Genomic DNA, 21,548 nt, shown 5'->3' with positions numbered 1-21,548 from the left:
AAAGAAGACAGGAATATTCACCTGTTGGAAATGCACATCCCTTCACCAAGTGTGCATGGTCTGAAACGCTTACCTTCAAATTAATCTCTTGTGTTTCTGCATAAACTTGAACAACTTTCATCATCTAAAAAGGATACCAGAGTCAAAAAAAATGAAATTATAATCCTTTCTAAAGTTATGAGATTGCATAGGATTGGATGACAAGTCAGCCATAACAACAAAACAGTTTGTTATGGGCTACACCTCTTTAGTTCTCAAACTTAGCGGAAGCAGGTTTAAAACAGTCTTAGGAGGGTGACATGAGGCAAATAAACCTTCAACAAACCACACAACTTTTGTACAAATAAGTGTCTCCCAGTCATTTTCAAAACTGTGCTCTACTCATGACTGCTTGCTGCATTATAAATTTTAGCTGCCTGGACATTATTGTGGAAAAGTCTCACTTTAGAGACAAGTGCTCCATGAGACTACTTTCTTGGGGGTCTTACCCCGCTTTGATTTCTTTTTTTTAGAAGCATATGGCTTAGAGGCACTACAATGATGCTATTACGAGAGGTCAGGGTGACTCATCTTTTGCCATAAGCCAGGATTTCAAACAGCAAGACAAGTCTGAAACACCTTTTTTTTTTAAAATATATTTTGAAAAAAACCCCAAAACCAAAGCACATCCATCAGTCCTTGCTCCTTTCTTTTACGCTCGTCCCTAAGAGCTGCAGCATGTTTTTCCTCTACAGTAGACGCTTCATTAATTCCCTTGATTGAGAAGTTCACATAATTGCAACTTCTTCCACAGTGCTCATTAACCTCCACCTAATACAGAGACATAAGGGAGTCGGGGGTGTCAAAGTCCCAAATGCTTGTGAGCATTTACAGCATTACATCATTAACCTTGATTTTTACTAGTGTACTTGTGAAACAGCTGAGATTTTAATTGTAGGCTTGCGTACTTCCTTCACTTCTGCACAGAGCCAGAAATGCAGCCCAAACACTGCAAAACTCAGATTACATTTTATAGAAAAATGCTGGTTGTTTTACGCGTTTCTAAGGTGAGAAGAAAGCAATTCCCTGCGATGTCTGCTCCCCAGGGCGTTTTGTCATCCTTGCTTTAAGGCATCTCAGAAATGAGGATACCCTCTTAGCTCCTACTCTGTTTCAGTATAATATCACAAATTTTTTTTGATATTCAAAATACTTTTTCCAAATTTCACCTAATAATAACACCTAGGTAATTTATCTCCCCAAGTCACGTTTCACACGTAAAGTGCAAATATTTCATTATCAGATGGGTTCATTGCAAAGTCAGTCAACTTTCCACCATTCATCAAAAGTATGACTCCATACAGAAGTTATCTACTGAAAACTGATTTTTGTGAGAGCCCAATGACCCACGAGCTAAAGCACTAAGCTCAATACCAGCCATAATGAACACAATGCTTTTCTGGATTAGCCTGCAAGAGGTACTAGAACCAGTAGAACATTTCTCAGAAAGGCACTTTTCCTCAGTGGAGGAAGTTTCCTCAGTAGAGGTCTACCATGTTTCATCAGAACAATTATCTGCATAGCTTGAGATAGTTTTAAGGACTGCTTGATTGTCCTTATTACCACACTTCCTAAGCACTTCTACAATCTATTCAATGTACAGTAACAAGGTCACCCTGCTCCTCAGTCATATATCCATACCAGTGAATGCACTTAAAAGTTCCCTCTGCAAAAGCTTGAACTCCCATTTAGCTAAAAATCGAGAGGCAGTGCTGTAATTGCATTTGTTTTGCTTGTCTTAAGTGTCTGATTCAGCATCTGCTCCACAAGCAGAAGTTACAACTGGAAGCAGAGCCTTTAATTGGAGAAGCTGCACAACCATGTTGAAATAAATCTTAAATCTAAAAAAATGTATACAGATCGGAAGTTAACATACTTCATTAAACCTTTCACAGTTCTTGAAGATCAACCGGACGTCTGCCACAAAATCCTCAGGAGTCTGATAGTGTTGGGAATGCTTCTTTTGCAGTTTCTTTTTCACCGTAGATAAATCCATTGGTTTCTTTATAATTTTATAGTAGTTTGGTATCTGTAAAAAACAAACAGTGATTTATCACTACAATGACTACTTAGTTCACAGAAGCAGCTGCATTTCTTCATTTATCAAAATATCAATCAGCTAATCTCATTATACACCGTACGCATGTTGGGCAAGTGAGAACAATTTCCTTTCCTCAAACTGTTTAAGAAGTTCTTTCTAACCTTCAGTATCTATCATAGCACAGCAATGTTTTTCATGATAGTTACTTCTTTTACAGCTGAAAACAGAAGAGTCAAAGCAGTTTCTTTCCTCCTTTCCTTTAAAAGATTGTCCAAAAAATAAAGCTCTCCTAAAGCATTTTGAATTTCATGGGTATCCTGAGACATCCCCTTCCAATTCAACAACTGCTAATTGAAAGTATTTTTAAATATCTGGGCTTGAGACTGAGAGCAGAGTCTCTGCACCGAGAAGCTACTGAATCAGCTTTTCTCTCAGAATCATTAAATACTGGACAACTACCAGAACTTTTAGATTGATCAAGGGGACAGGCTTCAAGTTACAGCAGTCAGTTCCTTCCCAAACTCAACTCTAGACTTTTTGAGATGTTATGCCAAAAATAAATCACAAATTATTTTTCAGGAGACTCACCGAGGCTGGGACTGGCTCTTGAAATTCAATGCTCAGCTCGTGACAATACAGGTAAAGCAGGAGACGTTCACATTTCTTACAAAGAAATAAAGAGTTTCACATTAATATCCTTAATTTACCCTCAGCCCAGAAGTTCATACCTCCCTATTTTAAATAGGTTTGTATTTTAGCAGCTTAGTACTAGAAAATTTAAATGCAATCCACACAAGCTTAATTATAAAATGTAAAGTTCTTAGGAGGGCATTGTTGAGAGGGTAGAACACCTGACTGTGCACATAGCAGAAATGTACTCCCTTTTTGCTTTCTTCTTTCTACACAAAGATCTAGGGCTAAAGTCAAAGATGAAGAGGCACGCTAATATACAGTCAAATTATTAAAAAAAAAAAGACAAACTACAAATGCTTTTGTCCAACCATAACTGCACATAATAAGGAAGGACTGGAGTTGTGGACTTTTATTCGTTTTATTCTTTTCCCCACGAGACAAAAACAATTTGAAACCAAAGTGAGAGTGTTTCTATGAATTCCCCATTGAAATATTTTTCCATCCTTTGCTTGTAATTCCTTTGGAGGAATTTGATTGATAATAGTCCGATACTTTATGCACAGGCCGACTGATAACGTTAAAAAATAATTCTGTCAAGGTCATTACACCTTCCACAAGAACGCACCTAAATACTTGTGGCACCTCTCACAGCATGAACTTAACACACCAAACTTGCGTAACTATTTTTAAGAAGGTTATATCAATGTTAAATGCAAAGAACTTCTAATTAAGAACACTGAAGAGATTAATGCATGTTAAAGGATGCATTTAAATACAGAATATGTGTTTACATGCAAGTTTTAGCTACTAGATGATTACAGTCCCCCTGTAATGGAGCACTCCCACACAGTCACCAACACCTGGATATGTGGTCACAGCAAAGAAATCTCATTGCTCATTTTGAGGTTGTTTTTTTTTGCAAAAGCCACAACTATATTTAATTTGCTGCAGCCACAGCAAAAACATCTTCAAGAAACAGTGGGGGATAGCTAATGTGAGCACTTTATTTTCTAGGAAACAGATTCCTACAGATTTGAGACATACCCTTTGGTCCACAGGACTCAGGCCTTGTGCTGTTTTCCCTTTCTTGCTGTGTTGTGAATTGTCACAGTCATATTCTACTTCTGGTTTGCTCAGATCTCTGCAGAATGTACATATCCACTCTCCACTAAACAGAAATAAACACAATTATTGCAGATATCCAGGGACAAAGTCGCATCAGTGATGACAATGATTTTTTTCATTAGCTCTTATAGATTTACATTGTACCATAGTAAAGACTTAGATATCCAAAGATAAGGAATAACTCTTAATGCTCAAGATAATTCCGCCAGTCAAGGCCATTTTTCCTGCCCTCATACTCCTCTCCCAAGTATGTTCTAATACTTTACAACACCTTTCTCAACATGACTTTAAAATGAACTTTACATAACGAAATCACACTTTAGGAAACCATATGTTTATCAGACAAATACTGACCGGTCACAATGCAGGCAGGCCTTTGAAACTCTGATTTTTTTTATTGACAAGAAATCTATCAGAACTAGCTGATGTTGAGAATGAAACACCAGTTTTGGTACGGTTTTTGTGTTGAAATCTATCACATGAATGAGACCATAGAGCTGTTCTCAGGAAGCAGGACACTGTTTCTGGTACCTTGGAAAGCTGAGGAGCGTTGGTACGTGACAAGTCAGGTGAAAGACCTTGGGGCACTTTTCACAACATAACAGATCCCCTCCATTTTGGCAAACGGCACACCAGTCTTCATTTGGATCATCATCTTTGTTATTGCCTTCTCCTCCAATTCTAGCTGATCGATGCATTAGACTGCGCACCGGGGATTTTCCATTTACAAGGCTATGTCCAGACTGTTTGCAGCTTTCACTTAAATCTGCTGGTTCGGTTTTTACATGATTTTCAAGACTTCCTAATGCTTCTAATTCACTTTCCAGATGCAAGTTAGTGGATAGCGGTGGCGTCAAGCTGCTCTCAGGACTGCTAAGCTGAAATGAAAGTATCAAATGAAAAATCAGAGAGAGTCAATTTTACAAGGGCATCTTTCTTCCTATGTTGGAAGTCAAAAGCCATACACTGTTTAAAGGCACTATACTCATTTTCCAAAAATAAGTGGCAAATCATTATGAAGACCCAAGCTGTATACAGTTTTGAAACCTACTTTTTTGCAAGTCCATCCTTTCAAGAACACACTAATTTCTACTGATATATAACATGATAAACTTTCAAGCCAAACACACTGATAAATTGTTAAAAATATACCTTCACTCTCATTAGGAAAAATCCTCCAATCCATCACTCTGCTCCCAGTACACAACTCTATTAAATCAAGTATAACTGGGAAACACTGAAAAATATTCACTTGCATAAATATTTTATTTATGCTCTGGCATAAGAGTTTTGGACTGACTGGAAGATTTCTCAATGTAATTCCATCGTATGAACGTTCAGGAACTACTGACAATGGGTGACTTGCAGATTTAATTAGTTAAGGATTAAAAGCAGCAGACACACTACATTGCTGGGGGTATTTAATTTAATAGCTAAAGATAAAATTCACACAACAGACTATCCTGTGTCTGGCAGAGCATAGTATTAAAGGATATAATAAAGTCCTCAACATGGACCAAACTGAGATTATTGTTTTCTATTGGACTACTTTCGTCGCACAACTACCTATCGTAACGCATAAAACTGCCACGGACTGGGTGTGTTTTGCATCCACATCACTAGGTCAAGTCCTGTCCAAATCAGGAAGGGAAACGCCTGCCATCATTTAATGTGTATTTGTTCAACATGAGCCAGCAAGCTACAGCTTATTGGTACCTATGTCACAACTCCCCAGTATTTTGCAGTACTAGGAAAACAGACAGCTCAACACTCGAGCTGGCCCAGACTTAAAGCTCACACGTACTGCTAGGGAGCAAAATACCTCTCAGTCTTCAGGGCTGTTAATAGAATATCAGGCTTAAGAGTAAAATTACTTTTTGCTTCAAAATTCTTAAACACGATGCTAGGAAAACGGTGACATACTGTTGCACAAACTAACTTTACCATGCAAGCACTCCTTCTGCCATCCTCCGTCTTTTCCTGTTTTACTGTTCCTGAGAAACTGCATATCTCTTCCTCTGTCCCTGGCTCTTGCTTGACTTTCACTTGGTCAGACTTGAAGTTAACACTAGTTTTCTCAGCAGTTCTGCCCGAGGAGCCACAGCTAGAAAGATATCAGCACATAAATAAGAGGAAAACTCATCAGAACAAAGAAATTTAAGTGACTGTTTCCTGAACAATTTCAAAGGCAAAGCATATGAGAACATTTACATGATAGCTCAAGTTTACAAGACATCAGAGAATCATAATGAAGGAGAGAAGAGAGAAAAAAAAAGAAAAAAAAATCATCTTCATGTAAGCATTCCTCCATTACTGGGTCATAGTTATATCAAAGCCCTACTGACCCATTGCCAATTCATTTTTTTAATTCTTTGTATCTGATTTTTCAGCCTGGCAGTGTTAACGTAACATACTCACCTTCCTCTGCTACCTGTGCTGGAGGTACTAGGTGGTCTCACAGGAGTGTGGGAGTTGGATAAACCTGCAAAGAAGAAGCGTAGATGTTGACTTGGTACAAATTTACATTCTGCAGTAAAATAAATGACTAGTGTTGAGTAATGCCAGAAGTGCTGCTAAAACATCCTAAATTAATAATTCATATGTCAGCTTCCCTCTCGGTTGTTTGATCAGAACAAAGATCTAGCACACCATGTTAAATAAAAAACCACAGACAACACTCTGTTGCTAGAGTCCCAATAATTATTTCACCTAATCCAAACAGTGCCATAGCCCTCAGCCCATTAAGTCCTCAAATTTTATCCACTGACATCCACCGATAAATTCAAGAAAAGCATACTCTGTATGTTTTGCATGCAAATTTTGTGAAACTTCCCTTTTGGCAGGAAATGGTAGGTAATTATTTTCAACTTAAATACCAGAAATACCCATTACATTTACCTGATGACCCTGGAGATAGAGCTGAAGGTCCTGGGGAGGGATTCATGGTACTTGTAGGTTGTGGGGGTAGATGGCTGCCTGTAATGTATCTACTTAGGAGGTTATCTAAATTACTTGAACCAGCATCTTCAAGCTAAGAAATAAAAAACAGAAGTCTGAATCAGAGAGGCCTAACTAAAGTTTCTTAATAATTCTATGTCTTCAAACTGTGATCAATATCTTTACCAGAATTGTTCACTATCCCTTCAAGAATTCGGGACATCAGCAAACATTTTTTATCAGTTTCACACAGAGATCAGTCTTTCAAAACAGAAACCCATAGCCGGAAACTTAAAGTAAGATTTTTTCAGAAGCTCCTAAATATCTGAGTTCTTCCAGCATGGAAGGCTGTACTTAACTCTAAGTTATTCCAAACTTTTTGGTTCCCAGATGTTCAGTGTGTTAGTCATACAAAAGGTGTTAGTCACAAGAACTACCAGATTACTAATGTTGCAAGAGTTACTCCACAATTAAGATATTAAAGGAAAACATGAGCTTGTTTTTCCTTAGCATGATGTGAAATCTCCCTCCCATTCACTTTTTACACAGATTTTAGTATCTATTAAAACCAAGGAAACAGGTTTAAGCAGTTAAAGTAATAAGGTACCTGTCAACTGCAAGACAGCGTAATTACAAATAATGTGTTTGAAACACACTGTATTCAAAGCAACTCTGCAAGCAACTTGAAAGACTAATAGCTTCCTATACAACTCTTTCATCAACTAAAATCTCTAACAGCTATTACATGAACAGGTATTAAAAAAGAGCATCTTAACAGAATTCTGCATTTTCAGTGCACCTAGAAGTTGCCTGTTTATGTTTTAGACTATCCTAACAGCTACTTCTAACTCTGTGTATCATGAACTTTAGACACGTACAGCTGAACCAGGCATAACCAGTTATACTTGTGTTTTGTTCTAATGACTAAACAAAGCTTCAGCACTGCGGATCAATCACATTCAGAGATGCATTCCTTTTCTCTCCATTATTCTTACATTAGCAAATAACCTGCAGCCTCACGAGAAAACTGAACGTACGACCCTTGCACATGACTCTCTACAGATTAAGAGTTAAAAAGTTGCTATTGGTGTTACGCAGCAGACCATCTGCTCGGATGAAATTTAAGTTTTGATTCTAAGGTGATTGTTTCCTGTATCATGACAGAATCTCCCATGCTTTATACGGGCACTTCAACGTAAACATCCTGTTTTCAAGACAAAGCCATCATCCTCCTCTCCCTGGCCTCCCAAACACTCCTGCAAAAAACATATTCCTTTTACTTTCTTTGCCTCTGCTCATAGTTTAAATTGTGCTTCTGACCTCTCCACATGAGCTTGACTTCATCAAAATCCACCTCCGCTTGCACCAAGGGTGTGCAGATGAAGCGAAAACTACAAAAGCAGCAACAGTCACACTCTGCGCAAGCAAGAATTTCCAGGTAGACACCACCACCACAGCTCAGGTTTAATCACAGAGGCCAGCTTAAGCGTCCTGCAGCACCTTCCAGGATCCAACGCTAATGTAAAACAACCATTACAGCCACACTACTGGGGTACAGAGGAAACGTGAGGAGAGAGAAAAGTAGGGCAGTAGGACACCTTTTCTCTGTACTTCCTGCATTTGATTGTTATGTTTAGGAACATTGCAGAGAAATGCCAGGCAACTTTAATTCTGAATAAATCACCATTCAGGGCATTCGACATACGTAACTATTCAACTATTCTAGTCATACGTTCTCATATGATAGTCTTGTGGAAGAAGTGAACACAGTACTTGGGATTAAATAATCTAAGTATCAATTTTAGTATAGAACAGCCATTAAATACTAATTAATCTAAAGGTTAAAGCAGGTTGAGCAGGTCAGCCCTATATAGTGAAAATAGTTGCATGCCCAAGTCAATGGCTGAAGATTTTCATTCTTCGACTTTAATTGATAACTAACTATACCATTCCACAGACAAATAGTGGTATCCAAATAAAAAAAAGATACGGAAAGGAAACCAGATCTTTACTTCACCCCCAGCGTAAGTCCCTGACCTTCTCCACTGACCTGGATGGGTGGGATATCCGGCAGGGAAGGTAAATTCTCTGGGTTTGTTACAGAAGGAATGAGTTCGATTGCTGTAACGGACGGACTTGTTGGACCACGGTTTGCACTCGCCATTGTTGCTGTAGTAGGACTAGTTGGATTAATAGTGGTGTTGTGCACAGAAACAACTGGAAAAGGCCCCGCGTGCCCAGGGTTAGAATGCTGTAGGAAAAGAAAAGAGACCGTGGCTGCATTACAGACAAATCAGACAGCCACTGCATGCAAAACTGCAACACGTGCATTATATGATAGTACTCAACAAAAAACTGGGGGGGAAGAACATAACCTCACATTTCTATCAACATAACCTGATAGCACTGAATGCAAAGCAACTGCTATTTTTATTCACTTGGAAAGAAAAAAACACTTTACGTGGCTAGATATTGAAATACACAGCACATCTTCTGCCAAATCATTTTCATATATATATTTTCTTAAAGCAATTACTTCCTCCAAAGACAACTTTAGAGTCCATAAGTCTGTCTACAAACTTTTTCTTTTTTTTAAAAAAAAGAAGAGAGTAACTGTTTCAAGTATTATAAAGTCATTTTTGGTTGTCCAGTCACATTAACCTTCACAGTCAAGAATTTTTTTTTTTTATGGTATTTTAATGGCAGAGCTCTGCATTATGCTTCAGGTTTGAATTTTAAAACACTTTAGAATTTGGTTTCATTAAAAATCCTCAACTACCTCACTTTGAACTTCACTATTCCTGACTAATCTCTAAGAAACCCAAAAGCTGAATGCCACTGAAAGACAAAATGTTTTGTTTCCCAGAACTAAAATGCAATACAAACATTAGAATTCATTTTCATTCTTACGGTTTGAATTTTTTCATATTCAGCAAAAATGTCACAGTACAGTATGCAACATGAAAAAGCATATAAATGTGTGTAGCTGTGAGTTACAAGCGTTACAGATAAACACATTTACAGCTGGAGGTATCATCTATTGTAATGAAAGTTTGGCACAATGGCACAAATGAAGCGTGTACACAGGATATACTTGTCTTTGAAGGTGAGGTTGCATCATGGAGTATTGTGGTCCATTGTGGCGTGGTATTCCTGGTATACGAGCAGCATTCTGAGCCATTCTCATCTGATGTGCTTGGAAAGCCCCACAGTTCATGTTACCCCTCTGCATGGTCTGCATGCTGATCAACCTGGGAGGCTGCAAGGGTTTTTGTTTTTTAAAATTTTTGCTTTTAACATGGAAAAAAGAAGCCAATCTCTTTCCACAGTAGTAGGTTTACTATTTACATAACATCAAGAAAAGCCAATAGCTGTCACATTTAAAGCATGTCAAATTTCAAAAGATTTTCACGTCTATAAACTGCTTTCTAAGTTTATATTTGATAGGGCAACTATAAGGCTCGGTGTTATGGCAGAAGGTGAAATAAGGACATACAAGATACTTACCTGCTGCTGTAAGATTTGTGGACTTGTCTGCCTGGGAACTGACCCAGCTGGCTGTGCCATCCTCATCTGCTGCAGTTGCTGATGCTTTTGTGCATACACCTGCTGCTGCATGTGCTGAAGTCGAAGCTGCGCTAGATTGATTTGTCCTGGAGCTTTGTTGATGTGGTTTGTTCCTGGAGGAGTTTGTCCAACCACTACATTAGGAGTGTAACTAGGAGTTGGTTTATTTTCAATGACAAGGTTACCTAAACAAAATAAATAAAAAAAAAGAACTAGCACACAGCTAAGTCTCCATCGTCATCCAAAGGCTGATAAATGCAGAATATTCAGATGTTTCTAATTCAGTTTCCTATGGGGCAGTAACAAAGCAACTGAAGTTTGAACTTCTCTTTTTTAAGTCTCCATAACCATTCATGAGAGAAGCAAAAAGAAAACGCAGAACTAAAAACATGATCGGTGAGGAAAGAGTGAAAGCACTGGAACTGCACAGCCTAAAAGACAAGACAGAGGTGACTGTTCTCTGTGTTCACAAAAATGGACCAGATGAGAAATAAAAAAGGAAAAAAATATGTTGAGCATAAAGTTTCTATACCTAAGGAAGCAAAACCCAGGAAAAGATATTTGGTGGAGGGTGGAGTCTCCCATCACTGAATGACTAAGAACAGGTTACACAAGCATGACAAAACATCTCTCCAAGCGAGTCTTGCCTTGCTACAATGTGATGGACCATACTGCCTCTCTAGCTATCTCCAGTCCTGTTTTTAATGGGAGAAGGCAAAACGTTGATTTTTGACTTTGAACACGTACCCATTGGAATCTGCATGTGTGGCAGTGTGCTCCTTCCCACCCCAAGCCCCCCCACTTACACAATAAGCGCCAGTGGGGTCATGATGACTGCATCCAGCCTAAGTTGGACTTAGCGGGGGCGGATGGCAACATGGTAGTAAGGGTTGTCAGGAACGGTGGCCCAGGCATCTTGCTGGTGTGCAAATATGAGGCTAAGTCAATCGTCTGACTCTGTAACTAGTGGCCAGCCCCGGGCCCGTTGAGCTCTCCTGCCCAGCAGCACACCGGGATCTCCCCTTGGGTAGGGACACCCCTCAGGTCACTCCTCGAGGCTGAGGGATTCCTTGGTGGAACAGATCCTCGGTAAGCGGCTAACACCACGCTAAACTCGGAAACCTTAGCTGAGTGATAGAAAGGATTGCTTGTGCATGTACAATCCTTCAGACATAAACTACTGACCAAGTCTGGGACTAGGACGGAATCCAGCTGCACCCAGACCCCTCTCTAAGGAGGAGTTCAGAAAGCGAGGGGGTCCCTTCTGAACCTCCTGACTCCACGGGATGGTCTCCTGGACGAGTCTGGTGTGGCTCTGTCCTCTGTGCAGTAAACAATCCAGTGTACCCTGCCATCGAGTCTTGTTAAACCACTGTCACGTTTACTGTTGAACTTCATTAACTCAGTATTTTTTATCAATAAAGTATATCTTTGCTTCTCTCTTACAAGTGAAGTGCATAACTCTGTCCACAACAGCATGTCACTTTTTATTGAGGTTGACAGTTTCTGTTCCGTTTCCTGTATAGCTTCCCCTGCCTGCCCCAAGTTCCTAGTCAAACACAGTTTGAAGCTCTGTTCTGGAAAGTCTTGGTTTTTCCTTCTTGACCAATCTCCAAGAGTAACAGGACTCAAAAATTGCTTGAGGAACTGCCCATGAAGGAATAGTGTCAATTTTAAACCATTACTTACACAACGAAAAGTTTGTTTACTGTGCACAAACCTCTGTGGCTACAGAGAGGAGCACCAAAACCTGGCTAGTGGACTGAGAGCAAGAAAAGAGTCCACACAAAAGCATCAGGAAGAGCTGATATTTTTATCAGATTTTCTATTATATTTTTATCCAACAGAAGAGTTCACAATCAGGTGCTAACGGATACCTCTGTCTCACTGTGCTCTCCCCACTCTAGCTCACCTCCTCTCTTCTCTCATTCAAAACCTATTTTTTGAAAAGTGTAAGTGATTAGGATTAATAAGAAAGAAAAACTGTGATGCTACGCTACTGCAGGGTAAGGCAATAAAAAAAAGGCTAAGATTTTAAACACCTTACATCCTTAAAAGAGCATGTTATTACTGCATCTGGCAACAGCCAGCAACGTGCAGTAATTGCAACTGCAGATGTCCAGTGATCCCAGCCATGACTAAGCACTTGTGCAGAGTATCAGCGCTCCAAGCTCTTTCCTCATCAAGCTCCAAGCTCCTATCTCACCAAGACTATCACAAACTCCCATGGCAGCTAATGCTTTAGGGCAAAGGAGGAATAAACAGCTGCACTGAGAAAAACTACTTAAGATGTAAAAGGTTACAGCTACGGTGCCATAACCCACCGCGTGGCAGCTGCAAGCAACACACGCGCAGGAACAGCAGTGTATCTCCCATTATGAGGCCCTGTTTTTCTTTACCTTTATAAATGTGTCAGCCATCTTAGAATACAAAACTAGTTAACCATTGCTTCTTAATTCACTTACCTTTCCAGCAATCACACGGACTGGTTGGTATGCAGCCATGAACTTAGCTCATATCAACAGTCCTCCTAATTATGCTTGTTCGTGCAACTTCCAGTACATTAAGACATCTATTATTACTTCATATGCAGCTAAATATGAAGTTCAGATAGGCAAAACTGATTACATTTACTTGCCAAAAAAACTTATTCTGGAGACTGAAGCACCCACTTAGCACTAGTGTGTTATAGAACAACTATCAGAATCACTTTAAGAGGGAAAAAAAAGGGCCATTCCTAGAACTATTCCCAGTGAAACCCAAAAACTGTGGAGAAAGCTTTGCTAACAGAAAGAACAGAGCAAGTAAGGAGGGTCATCAGGGCTGGATGGGTTATGTCAGGAGAGTTTTGGTCTTCAGCATTAGGAGATGTGTTGCACTCCAGCTCACTCATGTTGGATCAACAGCCCCAACTCAATCTAGTTTTTCCAGAAACACAGCATAAACAAACACAATTTCTCACCTAAATTGACGACGTTCTTTGCCCAGAACGTAGGGTCACAATGGAAGCGTATTGCTCCATTGGCAGCTGGGACAGGATCACAACGTGCCTTTAAAATATGACGTAACTGGAATGTTATCTAAAGGAAAGCAAAAACAAGACTGTTGATGACAATGAAATAAAGAATATGAATGTTAAGAACTGTGTATTTGCCCAGTGAGTTTAGGCTGCCAGACCACCAACAAAAACTGTCAATAGCAAGTTTGGTGGCCTGGAAAGTACTCAATTCACCAGGAAAATCATCCACTATACAACTAATTTCTTACTCAACTCAGAGGATTACAGGGAAGTACTGTTACCCAATAGTACTACTGCTGCAATGACTCAAGTGAAACACTGAGGTGCCTTTACATAGCTTGATCCCATTCCTTCTATGATAAAACTGTTAAGTCCTTGAATGAAAAGTGGTGTACAAGTTGGGAAATTTATCGCATTATTACAGAATGGGGTTTTTTTGTTTTGATTTTTTTTAAACAAAGCATGAACAACTCATTGGCTCTTCCTTGGATATAATCTAGTGAAGCTACATGATACTTAGAAAATTCTTTTGACTAAAAATTCTCTGTACTGTCCAGACAAGTTAGAGGATGCTTCCTTACCAGCCGTTTACTGTATAGCAAAGCAGTACTGCTGCCACTTGCAATAGCCCAATTTGTAAAGTTCATCACATGCTTCACTTGTCGCGAAAGACCAGTGATGTCATTTTGCTGTTGTATTAACTTCATCTGTCTCTCCTTTGTTACATTCTACAAAGAAACAAAAACCTTTATTACAATGGCGGCTTCAGATTTATGAGGAGAATGTAAACCGCTATCACAGTTCTCAGAGCAAAAGAAAAATGTCACAAGCAAAGCAGCTTATAGTAATGCTCATATTCAGAGTGGCTAGAACCATCAAGTAATAATTTTCCATTATTCTACTCTACCATTCTTCCCAGAGGTATCAAAGCACAGGGAAAATAGCGAGCTCAGAGAAGAGCCTCTGCTTTATCCCAGGAAAATATCAGCTACTAAAACAAGACCAATTCTTTCCTCGTGTTGTCAGAGGCACAGCAGCACGACCGAGAACTGGGGGAGCGACCCAGACTGGGGCCCAGCAAAACTGCCAGCTCCGTCCTGGATGGTGGCCTGGCATTCCTGCAGGGAATTCCTGGCATTCCTGCAACTGCCACCGCAAGAGCTGCAGAGCAGCAGTGACCCAGGTACTCGGAACATCAGCTCCTGTACCAACCAGAAACTGTCTCTAAACGCCTCCTGAGTGCTGCAGGTAAACTCAGCAGCCCCATCTCCGAGAAGCCTTCAGTCTTTGATAACCCACCAGCTGTAAAACCTGGCGCTAAAAATCTGGGTTGCAGTACTGAATCTTCAGGATGCAAATTTAACAACAGATGCGTGATTGGGTAGCTGCTACAACCTCACAAAAAAGCAACATTTCCAATGGAGTTTTTCTAGCTTGCAACAAATGCTAGGTAAACAAGAAAAGCCAAAATTCAGTTACTCATGTAATTTTAATTTATTTCACTCCTGATCAAATACTCTTTTCTTCCAGGAATACTCCATTTCATTGCAAAATACTGTTCCTTAAGCAGGAGAAATCTATTGTAATTAAGTTAATCTTAAATTTTTTAGTCACATCATGGCAGACTAGCAATATGCTATGAATTAACTTCTTACAACGGATTTCCTCTCTTCAGATAAAAAGTTAAACTTTCATAGATTTGAATAAAAATCAGAATATAATTCTTACTCAGAATGTGCTAGCTGGAAAGTATGTTTAAAGTCATTGCCTCCTTTACGATGTTAATCTACATACCTTAAAACACCAGCATTACACCTTCATGTACAAATACGTAAGACTACCGTGTCTTTGAAAACCTAGGTGTACTTAAAGGGTTAGGATTTGTTAGAAGGCAATACCAGTTGTGAAAATTACTAAGGAAACAAATACTAACAACTGCCATTAGGACCACCACCATCTTAGCAGCAAAGCAGTCAACATGACACTAGGAGTAGTGAAAATTAATACTAGCCTGTCTGCTTCCCTGCTGCCTTCCCTTGCTGCCACCACCCTACGCAAGCAAACGGAGGGAAACCAATTTTAACGATGACCTAGCACAACCAACAGAGCAAAGAATGATGTAAAGTTGCATCAAACACATTGCATCACTTTGTTATGTGCTCAAGACAAAGCACCCAGACCTGTCTCTAGGAGTTTACAACTCTGAAGAAAAACTTCTCGATCAGATATCAGTAGAAGACAAAAAGAAGCAACTCAACTCTAACAGTGCTAATCTATGCATCACATGAACCTTAAAAAGCTGTTTAAGGCAAAGACTAGATTATACACACCTTAGAATTACGGTATAGTATAGAAATATGGCAAACAGAACATCGAAAGGAGATTTTCAGACACTTCTTTACAATGAGCCCGATTTTGAATGAATCTGAGGCATAAACATAAAACTAAAGGAGCCACAGGCTCCGACTAGTGAAAGGATAAACAAGAGATTTAACTCCAACACACTTTTCACAGGTAATATTAGTATTGCAACACCCGCAGTCACACCAAACAAACTGTTTTCAAACATGGAATGCAAGTTCTCAATAGGGGATTGGACACAGCGAACACCACTATTATGTCTTCTCTTAACTGTACCTCAAGGTGCTGTAAGAGAGATTTTCCCTTTTTATTGATTTCATTGATGAGGGTGAATATAGCCACTTTGATTTCCTGTTCTACTCGTTTGTTAGTTTCATTTACTTCTTTTATCCTAAAAAAAAGAGAAACGTATTGTCAAGCAGTCACTTTATACTATGCTGCCAAACACTAAACACCACCGGCCTCTTCCCACCCTTCAAGAGTGAAGGGGCAATTTCTGTATCGAAGAAGTTCCCATAAGTGCAAAATTTGTAGCTTGTTTGATTTCTAACCGAGAAATCATCATTGATCAACTTTTTTTAAAGAAGCCATCTAAAATTTCCGGTTTGGAAAAAAAAATTAAACAGTCCAAGGTCAAGATGGTATCTCAACGAACAACCTGTGTTTTACTTAAAATAATAGGAAACAGTCCTTGCGGTTTATACACTTTACATGTTTACACACAGAGATATACCCAGCCAAGACCAAACCTGTGTGTATGTACACATAAATATTTATCTCTGTATCATGTCTCCTTCACTATGACAAATTTATACAAGATGCTTAAAACTTCTACGCTATTGTATGTTAGCCAGAAAGGAAGTCAATCCTGAATTTCAGATGGACCCCTCCACCTCCCTCAAAAAACCCCTGCAACAAAAAGGTTATTACATAGCTGTAATCAAAATGCAATAATGATATAAACATTCCACTAATTATTTGCCTGACATTACTCTACATTATTCTCTAGTGCTTTACTACTACTGCCTTCCAGTTTTTCATACCTCACACCTCTTTACCATTTACTTCGTCATTCTTCCTCACTTTTAGTGTCTTCACTATTCTCAACTTCTTCAGACTCAAGCAAATTATCTTGAGTTCTGTCCACACAATTTGAAATAAAGCATTTTTTAAAATCCATTGCAAATTCTGGCATTATTTTATCCTATGCTGCCTTAATCTCATGACAACATAGCGTTGCAGCAGGATTCTTTATTTTGCTTGTAGAAGAGTCAGAGCACAATACCTTCCTATAAGCCAGTCTGAGCATAAAGACTTAAGCTGTCCTTTTTTAAAGGGCTTCTTCCCTACTAAGTCAAACATCTGAACTTATGATGTGATCATATCAGGATGAATGACAAGACCAATACTCATTTGTCTGACGATGATCTTCACTGTTGGTGTCAAACGCCCTTTAAGGCACCTTGGTCACACGTGCTTTTTCGTGACAGCACAACCTGGTCTTCTACTCCAAAAAACATTCAACCAACCCTTCATTAAGTCAGAAGGCACCCATCCTTGGATTTGGCACCTAACAGTTATTCCAGTAGGCAGCTATTCCTTCAACACTGTTTCAGGCTTCACAATCACATACGATGGCAATGTCACACCATCTGCTAACACTGACAACATTATTGTAATACTTTTTTTTTTTTCCCATTCCCTGAAGTTTTTATGATAATGGCATTTGTGCCCTACACTTCAAAGTAACTGAACGGCACGTCAAAGTAAACAAGTGTCTCACACTACTCATTTGGCTCAGCAGATAATCATGATCTTTACACAATCACATGATGCAGAAATTCATTGAATTTTCAGTGACGCCAGAAACTCTTAGGCAAAAAAACCATTACAATGTGTTACTCATATATGCATCACACATTATTGGCCCTGAATTCTTATCAGAGAACGTTTTGTGACATTTCTTGAGCTTTCAGTTTAATATTTTCCGTGTAACTGAGTTTCTGTCTCCAAGCATACACCAATTCTACAGCTTGTCCTCCTGCTTCACAATGGTGTTCTCTTTTGGGTCCCTTCAAAGAGTTACATGCCAAATCAGCACATAAAAATTTGCATTTTCATTGCTTCCATCTTCACACACTTGCCTCTCACGTCGTATGTTCTCCTTCCCTTATAACTTTTTTTTTAAATGTACATGGTACTGCTAGGAGTTAAAAATTTGCAGAACTTCTCCTTATATCTTTGGTACGCTTCCTTCTACCCTTGTACTTCCCATCTCCAGATGATCTGTCATTTTGAAAATGACTTAAAAGCTGCAGAAAGCTCACAAAACCACCAAGAATCACAGCGGAACTCCCTAACCTCCAGCACACCAATCACCACAAGTTGGTGAAAAGCCAGCAACAATGACGTGCTCTCTCTGTCACTATATTTAATATTCTATACAACATTGAATTTAAGCTAACCCTGGAATTCTTAAGTTAAACTACCTAAGGAAAAGCTTGTGTTCCTTTCAGGTAATTACACTAATTCATTTTCAAAACAAGTTTTTCTTACATAGTTATCAAAGAAGCATTCATATGAAACAAAAAAATTCAAGAAAAATTTGTTTATCTCTACAGCCAACACTTCTATCACCTAGAGCTGAACTTAGCAGAAACCCTAAGATGGGTCCTGCCTTGCCTTTTGTATTCCCTTTTTTGTAATAAATGTCTGTAATAAATGTGTTACATCTTTGGTTCTACTCAAAGTTGCCATAAAAGACATCATCTTTGACATTCATTTCTTGTAACAACTTCCAACAGATGCAGAGAAGAAAACATTGTGAAAAGCAATTAAGTCCAATACAACTAAAGAAACAGAATCAACTAAAATATAAGTATTATTCTAGTTCCATCATTCATCTTACTGTGATTCATTAAAAAGACAATGTAATAGTAACAGTTAATCATTTTGGGGTACTTACCTATTCTGAACTTGGGTAGCTGCAAAATTCACATAATTCTTCTTCTCAAGAAGTTTGGCCAATAGGTTTTCAATTGCACCCTTCTGGTTCTGAAAAGCTTCTTCCAGAAACTGATACCTTTTCAACACGCAAAAGAAGGTATCAATTACCAACGAGCAATGTGCTGAAACTAAGCGTTCCCAGTTTAGGTGTAAAGCTATACAATTTTGAAAAAAATATGACAAAACACACAGAAAAAAATCAAACTGTATGCATGCTGATAAGTGTGCAAAATGTTTCAGTACTGATAAAATCCTTTGTAAGTGTCCAGAAGACTGAACCTCTACGGGTCACTTATTAATTCCAACCACACAGGGAGACAATGTACTGCATCGTTTCACAAGATAATAAGCTATGGAACTCCAGCTAAAGGAGGTATCAGAAATTTCAGAGTTTGAGGAATCATTTTGTTAATGTTAGATAAGGAAAATGCACTAATAGCTTAAACACACATTAAACAATACCAAAAAAACTACCTCCAAGAAAGTTTTTCAGCTGAGATTATACTGCTCGTATTTGACTGAATTAAACTGAAAGAAAATATTCCTTTTAAAAAAAAACAACCAAACACTTTTTTCTTTTTTTTTTTTTTGTACTTCCAAGTGAAGAACATATCATTCCCTTCCAAGTTCTTCAACCAAACAGCTACTGTATCAAAGGCATCTTCCATTACTTCATCAGAAAAGAGTGCAAGTAGCTACACTGAAGAAAATAACGAAATTAGTTGCATTTTCCTAACATACTATGCATCACAAGGGGAATTAACAATGCAACAGAAGCAAAGTCTATGCTGAAAATGGCAAGGGAAATTACGTAGCTCCAAGAGTTTTGATCTTTTCTGACTTTACTGCTCAGCTATCAGAAGATTCCCCCCAAAACCCAGGATTCCTATCAGTCACTTGCCACTTCTTGTCTTCGCAATAGGTAGACTTCATGCTTCTGAAAAATAATTCGTTAGCAACAGGGAAAACTTAGTTTCCCAGAATGCCTTCCCTTCTTCACTACACTAAATCCCAACATTCCAATTGGCAGAAAACTCCTACAATTCAAGTGAAGCATCTTGTAAGCTGCATTAGAAGCAACTGATACTATCTCCCAACCACAGCTGAAAGGAAAGTGGTGTCGTCTTCTGTCAAAATCCAGAACATTAGAATCTAAACTAACAGGGGAGGACTGTTTGGATATACGATCAAATTTACAGTAACACTGTTTCTTGACTCGAATTACTTGATTCAAATGTCCTGGGCTGCATCCCCAGCAGCGTGACCAGCAGGTCGAGGGAGGGGATTCTGCCCCTCCACTCCACTGTGGTGAGACCCCCCCTGTAGTACTGCGTCCAGCTCGGGGGGCCCCAGTACAGGAGAGACATGGAGCTGTTGGAGCGAGTCCAGAGGAGGGCCACGAAGCTGATCGGAGGGCTGGAGCACCTCTGCTATGGAGACAGGCTGAGAGAGTTGGGATTGTTCAGCCTGGAGAAGAGAAGGCTGCGGGGAGACCTAATTGCGGCTTACCAGTACCTGAAGGGGCCTACAGGAAAGCTGGTGAGGGACTGTTTATGAGGGAGTGTAGTGACAGGACAGGGGGTAATGGGTTCAAGCTGAAGGAGGGGAGATTGAGATGAGATGTTAGGAAGAAATTCTTCCCTGTGAGGGTGCTGAGGCCCTGGCACAGGGTGCCCAGAGAAGCTGTAGATGCCCCATCCCTGGCAGTGTTCAAGGCCAGGTTGGATGGGGCTTTGGGCAACCTGGGCTAGTGGAGGGTGTCCCTGCCCATGGCAGGGGGGTGGAACTAGATGGGCTTTAAGGTCCCTTCCAACCCAAACCATTCTATGATTCTACTTACAATTGTAACAACAGAGATTTACGCAAAGAGAACACTATTCAAAACAGTAACGACTCTGCTCCCGCCATTCAGTTTGTATCAGTAATAGACAACTTTCAGCTACAAGAGTTCAGATTCCTCAGTCTCACTGTTAAAATGCTGCTTTTTCTAAGAACAATCTAAAGTTCTTGCAGACAGACAGCATCATAAGATTTTAGGTACTATAATGTGAAAAGTAGCAATACCAAAGGCCACAAAATTTGAAACGTTTGGAGATCTGCAGAATTTCTGAAACTATTTTCATTAAGTTAAAAATCAGATTTCCACTTTAAGGAGAAAATAACAAGAAAAGAAAGATCTACATTTACCTAGTACTGCTAAAATAAAGTGTGTGGACTGAAAACTACCTAAACTCGAGGAATCACACACCATTCAGCTGCTAAAGGAATGTCAGCTTTCTACAGAATCACCAGCAATTCTTTCACTCGAAATTTTGAACTGAATACTGGACCATGTTGCAACTGAAATGGTGATTCATCCTCCTTTGGCACAAACTATTAGAATTTCAGGTAAGAAGAAAGGAGGAGATTAGAATCAATTCTTGTTTCCACTGAGCATGATTTTCCTTCAGTGATTTAGCGAGCTTCATAAAAACCTCAGTTCTACTTCATGGCAGATGAAACAATCGCCCTAATCATCTGTAATTCACACCTGCAGACAGAATCATTTTTAAAAGAGTATTTTGCAACAAAGCGTGTTAATAGCAAAGTATTCTCTCCTCTTCCTGGAAGCGAACAGGTAAGTAGAACAAGATACATCTGTTAATCAGTTAGCATCATGCACAAAACAGATGCAAAGGAATCGATGAGAAAAAGTTAGTTAACATATCCTAGGAGACCACGCTTTCTGGACTAGTGTGTCCTTCAGGATATTTATAATCAAGCCTATGAAAGAATAGAGCAGGAATGTTCGAGGTTGTTAATATTTTAATAGTACTAATT

The 21,548-nt window shown here is 39.2% G+C and overlaps 1 protein-coding gene across 5 annotated transcripts in view; it reads right to left on the bottom strand.

Moving 5' to 3' along the window:
* The window catches only part of TRIM33 (tripartite motif containing 33), a 41,918-nt gene that overhangs the window by 5,190 nt on the left and 15,180 nt on the right, over positions 1-21,548 (bottom strand). For 2 of the 5 annotated variants that reach the window (XM_075775576.1, XM_075775581.1), the window contains exons 5-19: positions 18,688-18,804; positions 15,999-16,113; positions 13,943-14,089; positions 13,305-13,422; positions 10,283-10,527; positions 9,870-10,034; positions 8,826-9,026; positions 6,737-6,869; positions 6,257-6,320; positions 5,783-5,942; positions 4,370-4,716; positions 3,758-3,881; positions 2,669-2,743; positions 1,916-2,068; positions 74-124 (exon numbers count right to left, since the gene is read on the bottom strand). In XM_075775576.1, coding sequence (XP_075631691.1) covers positions 74-124; positions 1,916-2,068; positions 2,669-2,743; positions 3,758-3,881; positions 4,370-4,716; positions 5,783-5,942; positions 6,257-6,320; positions 6,737-6,869; positions 8,826-9,026; positions 9,870-10,034; positions 10,283-10,527; positions 13,305-13,422; positions 13,943-14,089; positions 15,999-16,113; positions 18,688-18,804 — 2,215 coding nt within the window. The other 3 variants (XM_075775579.1, XM_075775580.1, XM_075775578.1) reach the window with 3 other exon arrangements.

Source organism: Balearica regulorum, chromosome 25 (assembly GCF_011004875.1).
Source record: "Balearica regulorum gibbericeps isolate bBalReg1 chromosome 25, bBalReg1.pri, whole genome shotgun sequence".
NCBI classification, from domain to species: domain Eukaryota; kingdom Metazoa; phylum Chordata; class Aves; order Gruiformes; family Gruidae; genus Balearica; species Balearica regulorum.
This window is presented reverse-complemented; position numbering and strand designations above follow the sequence as displayed.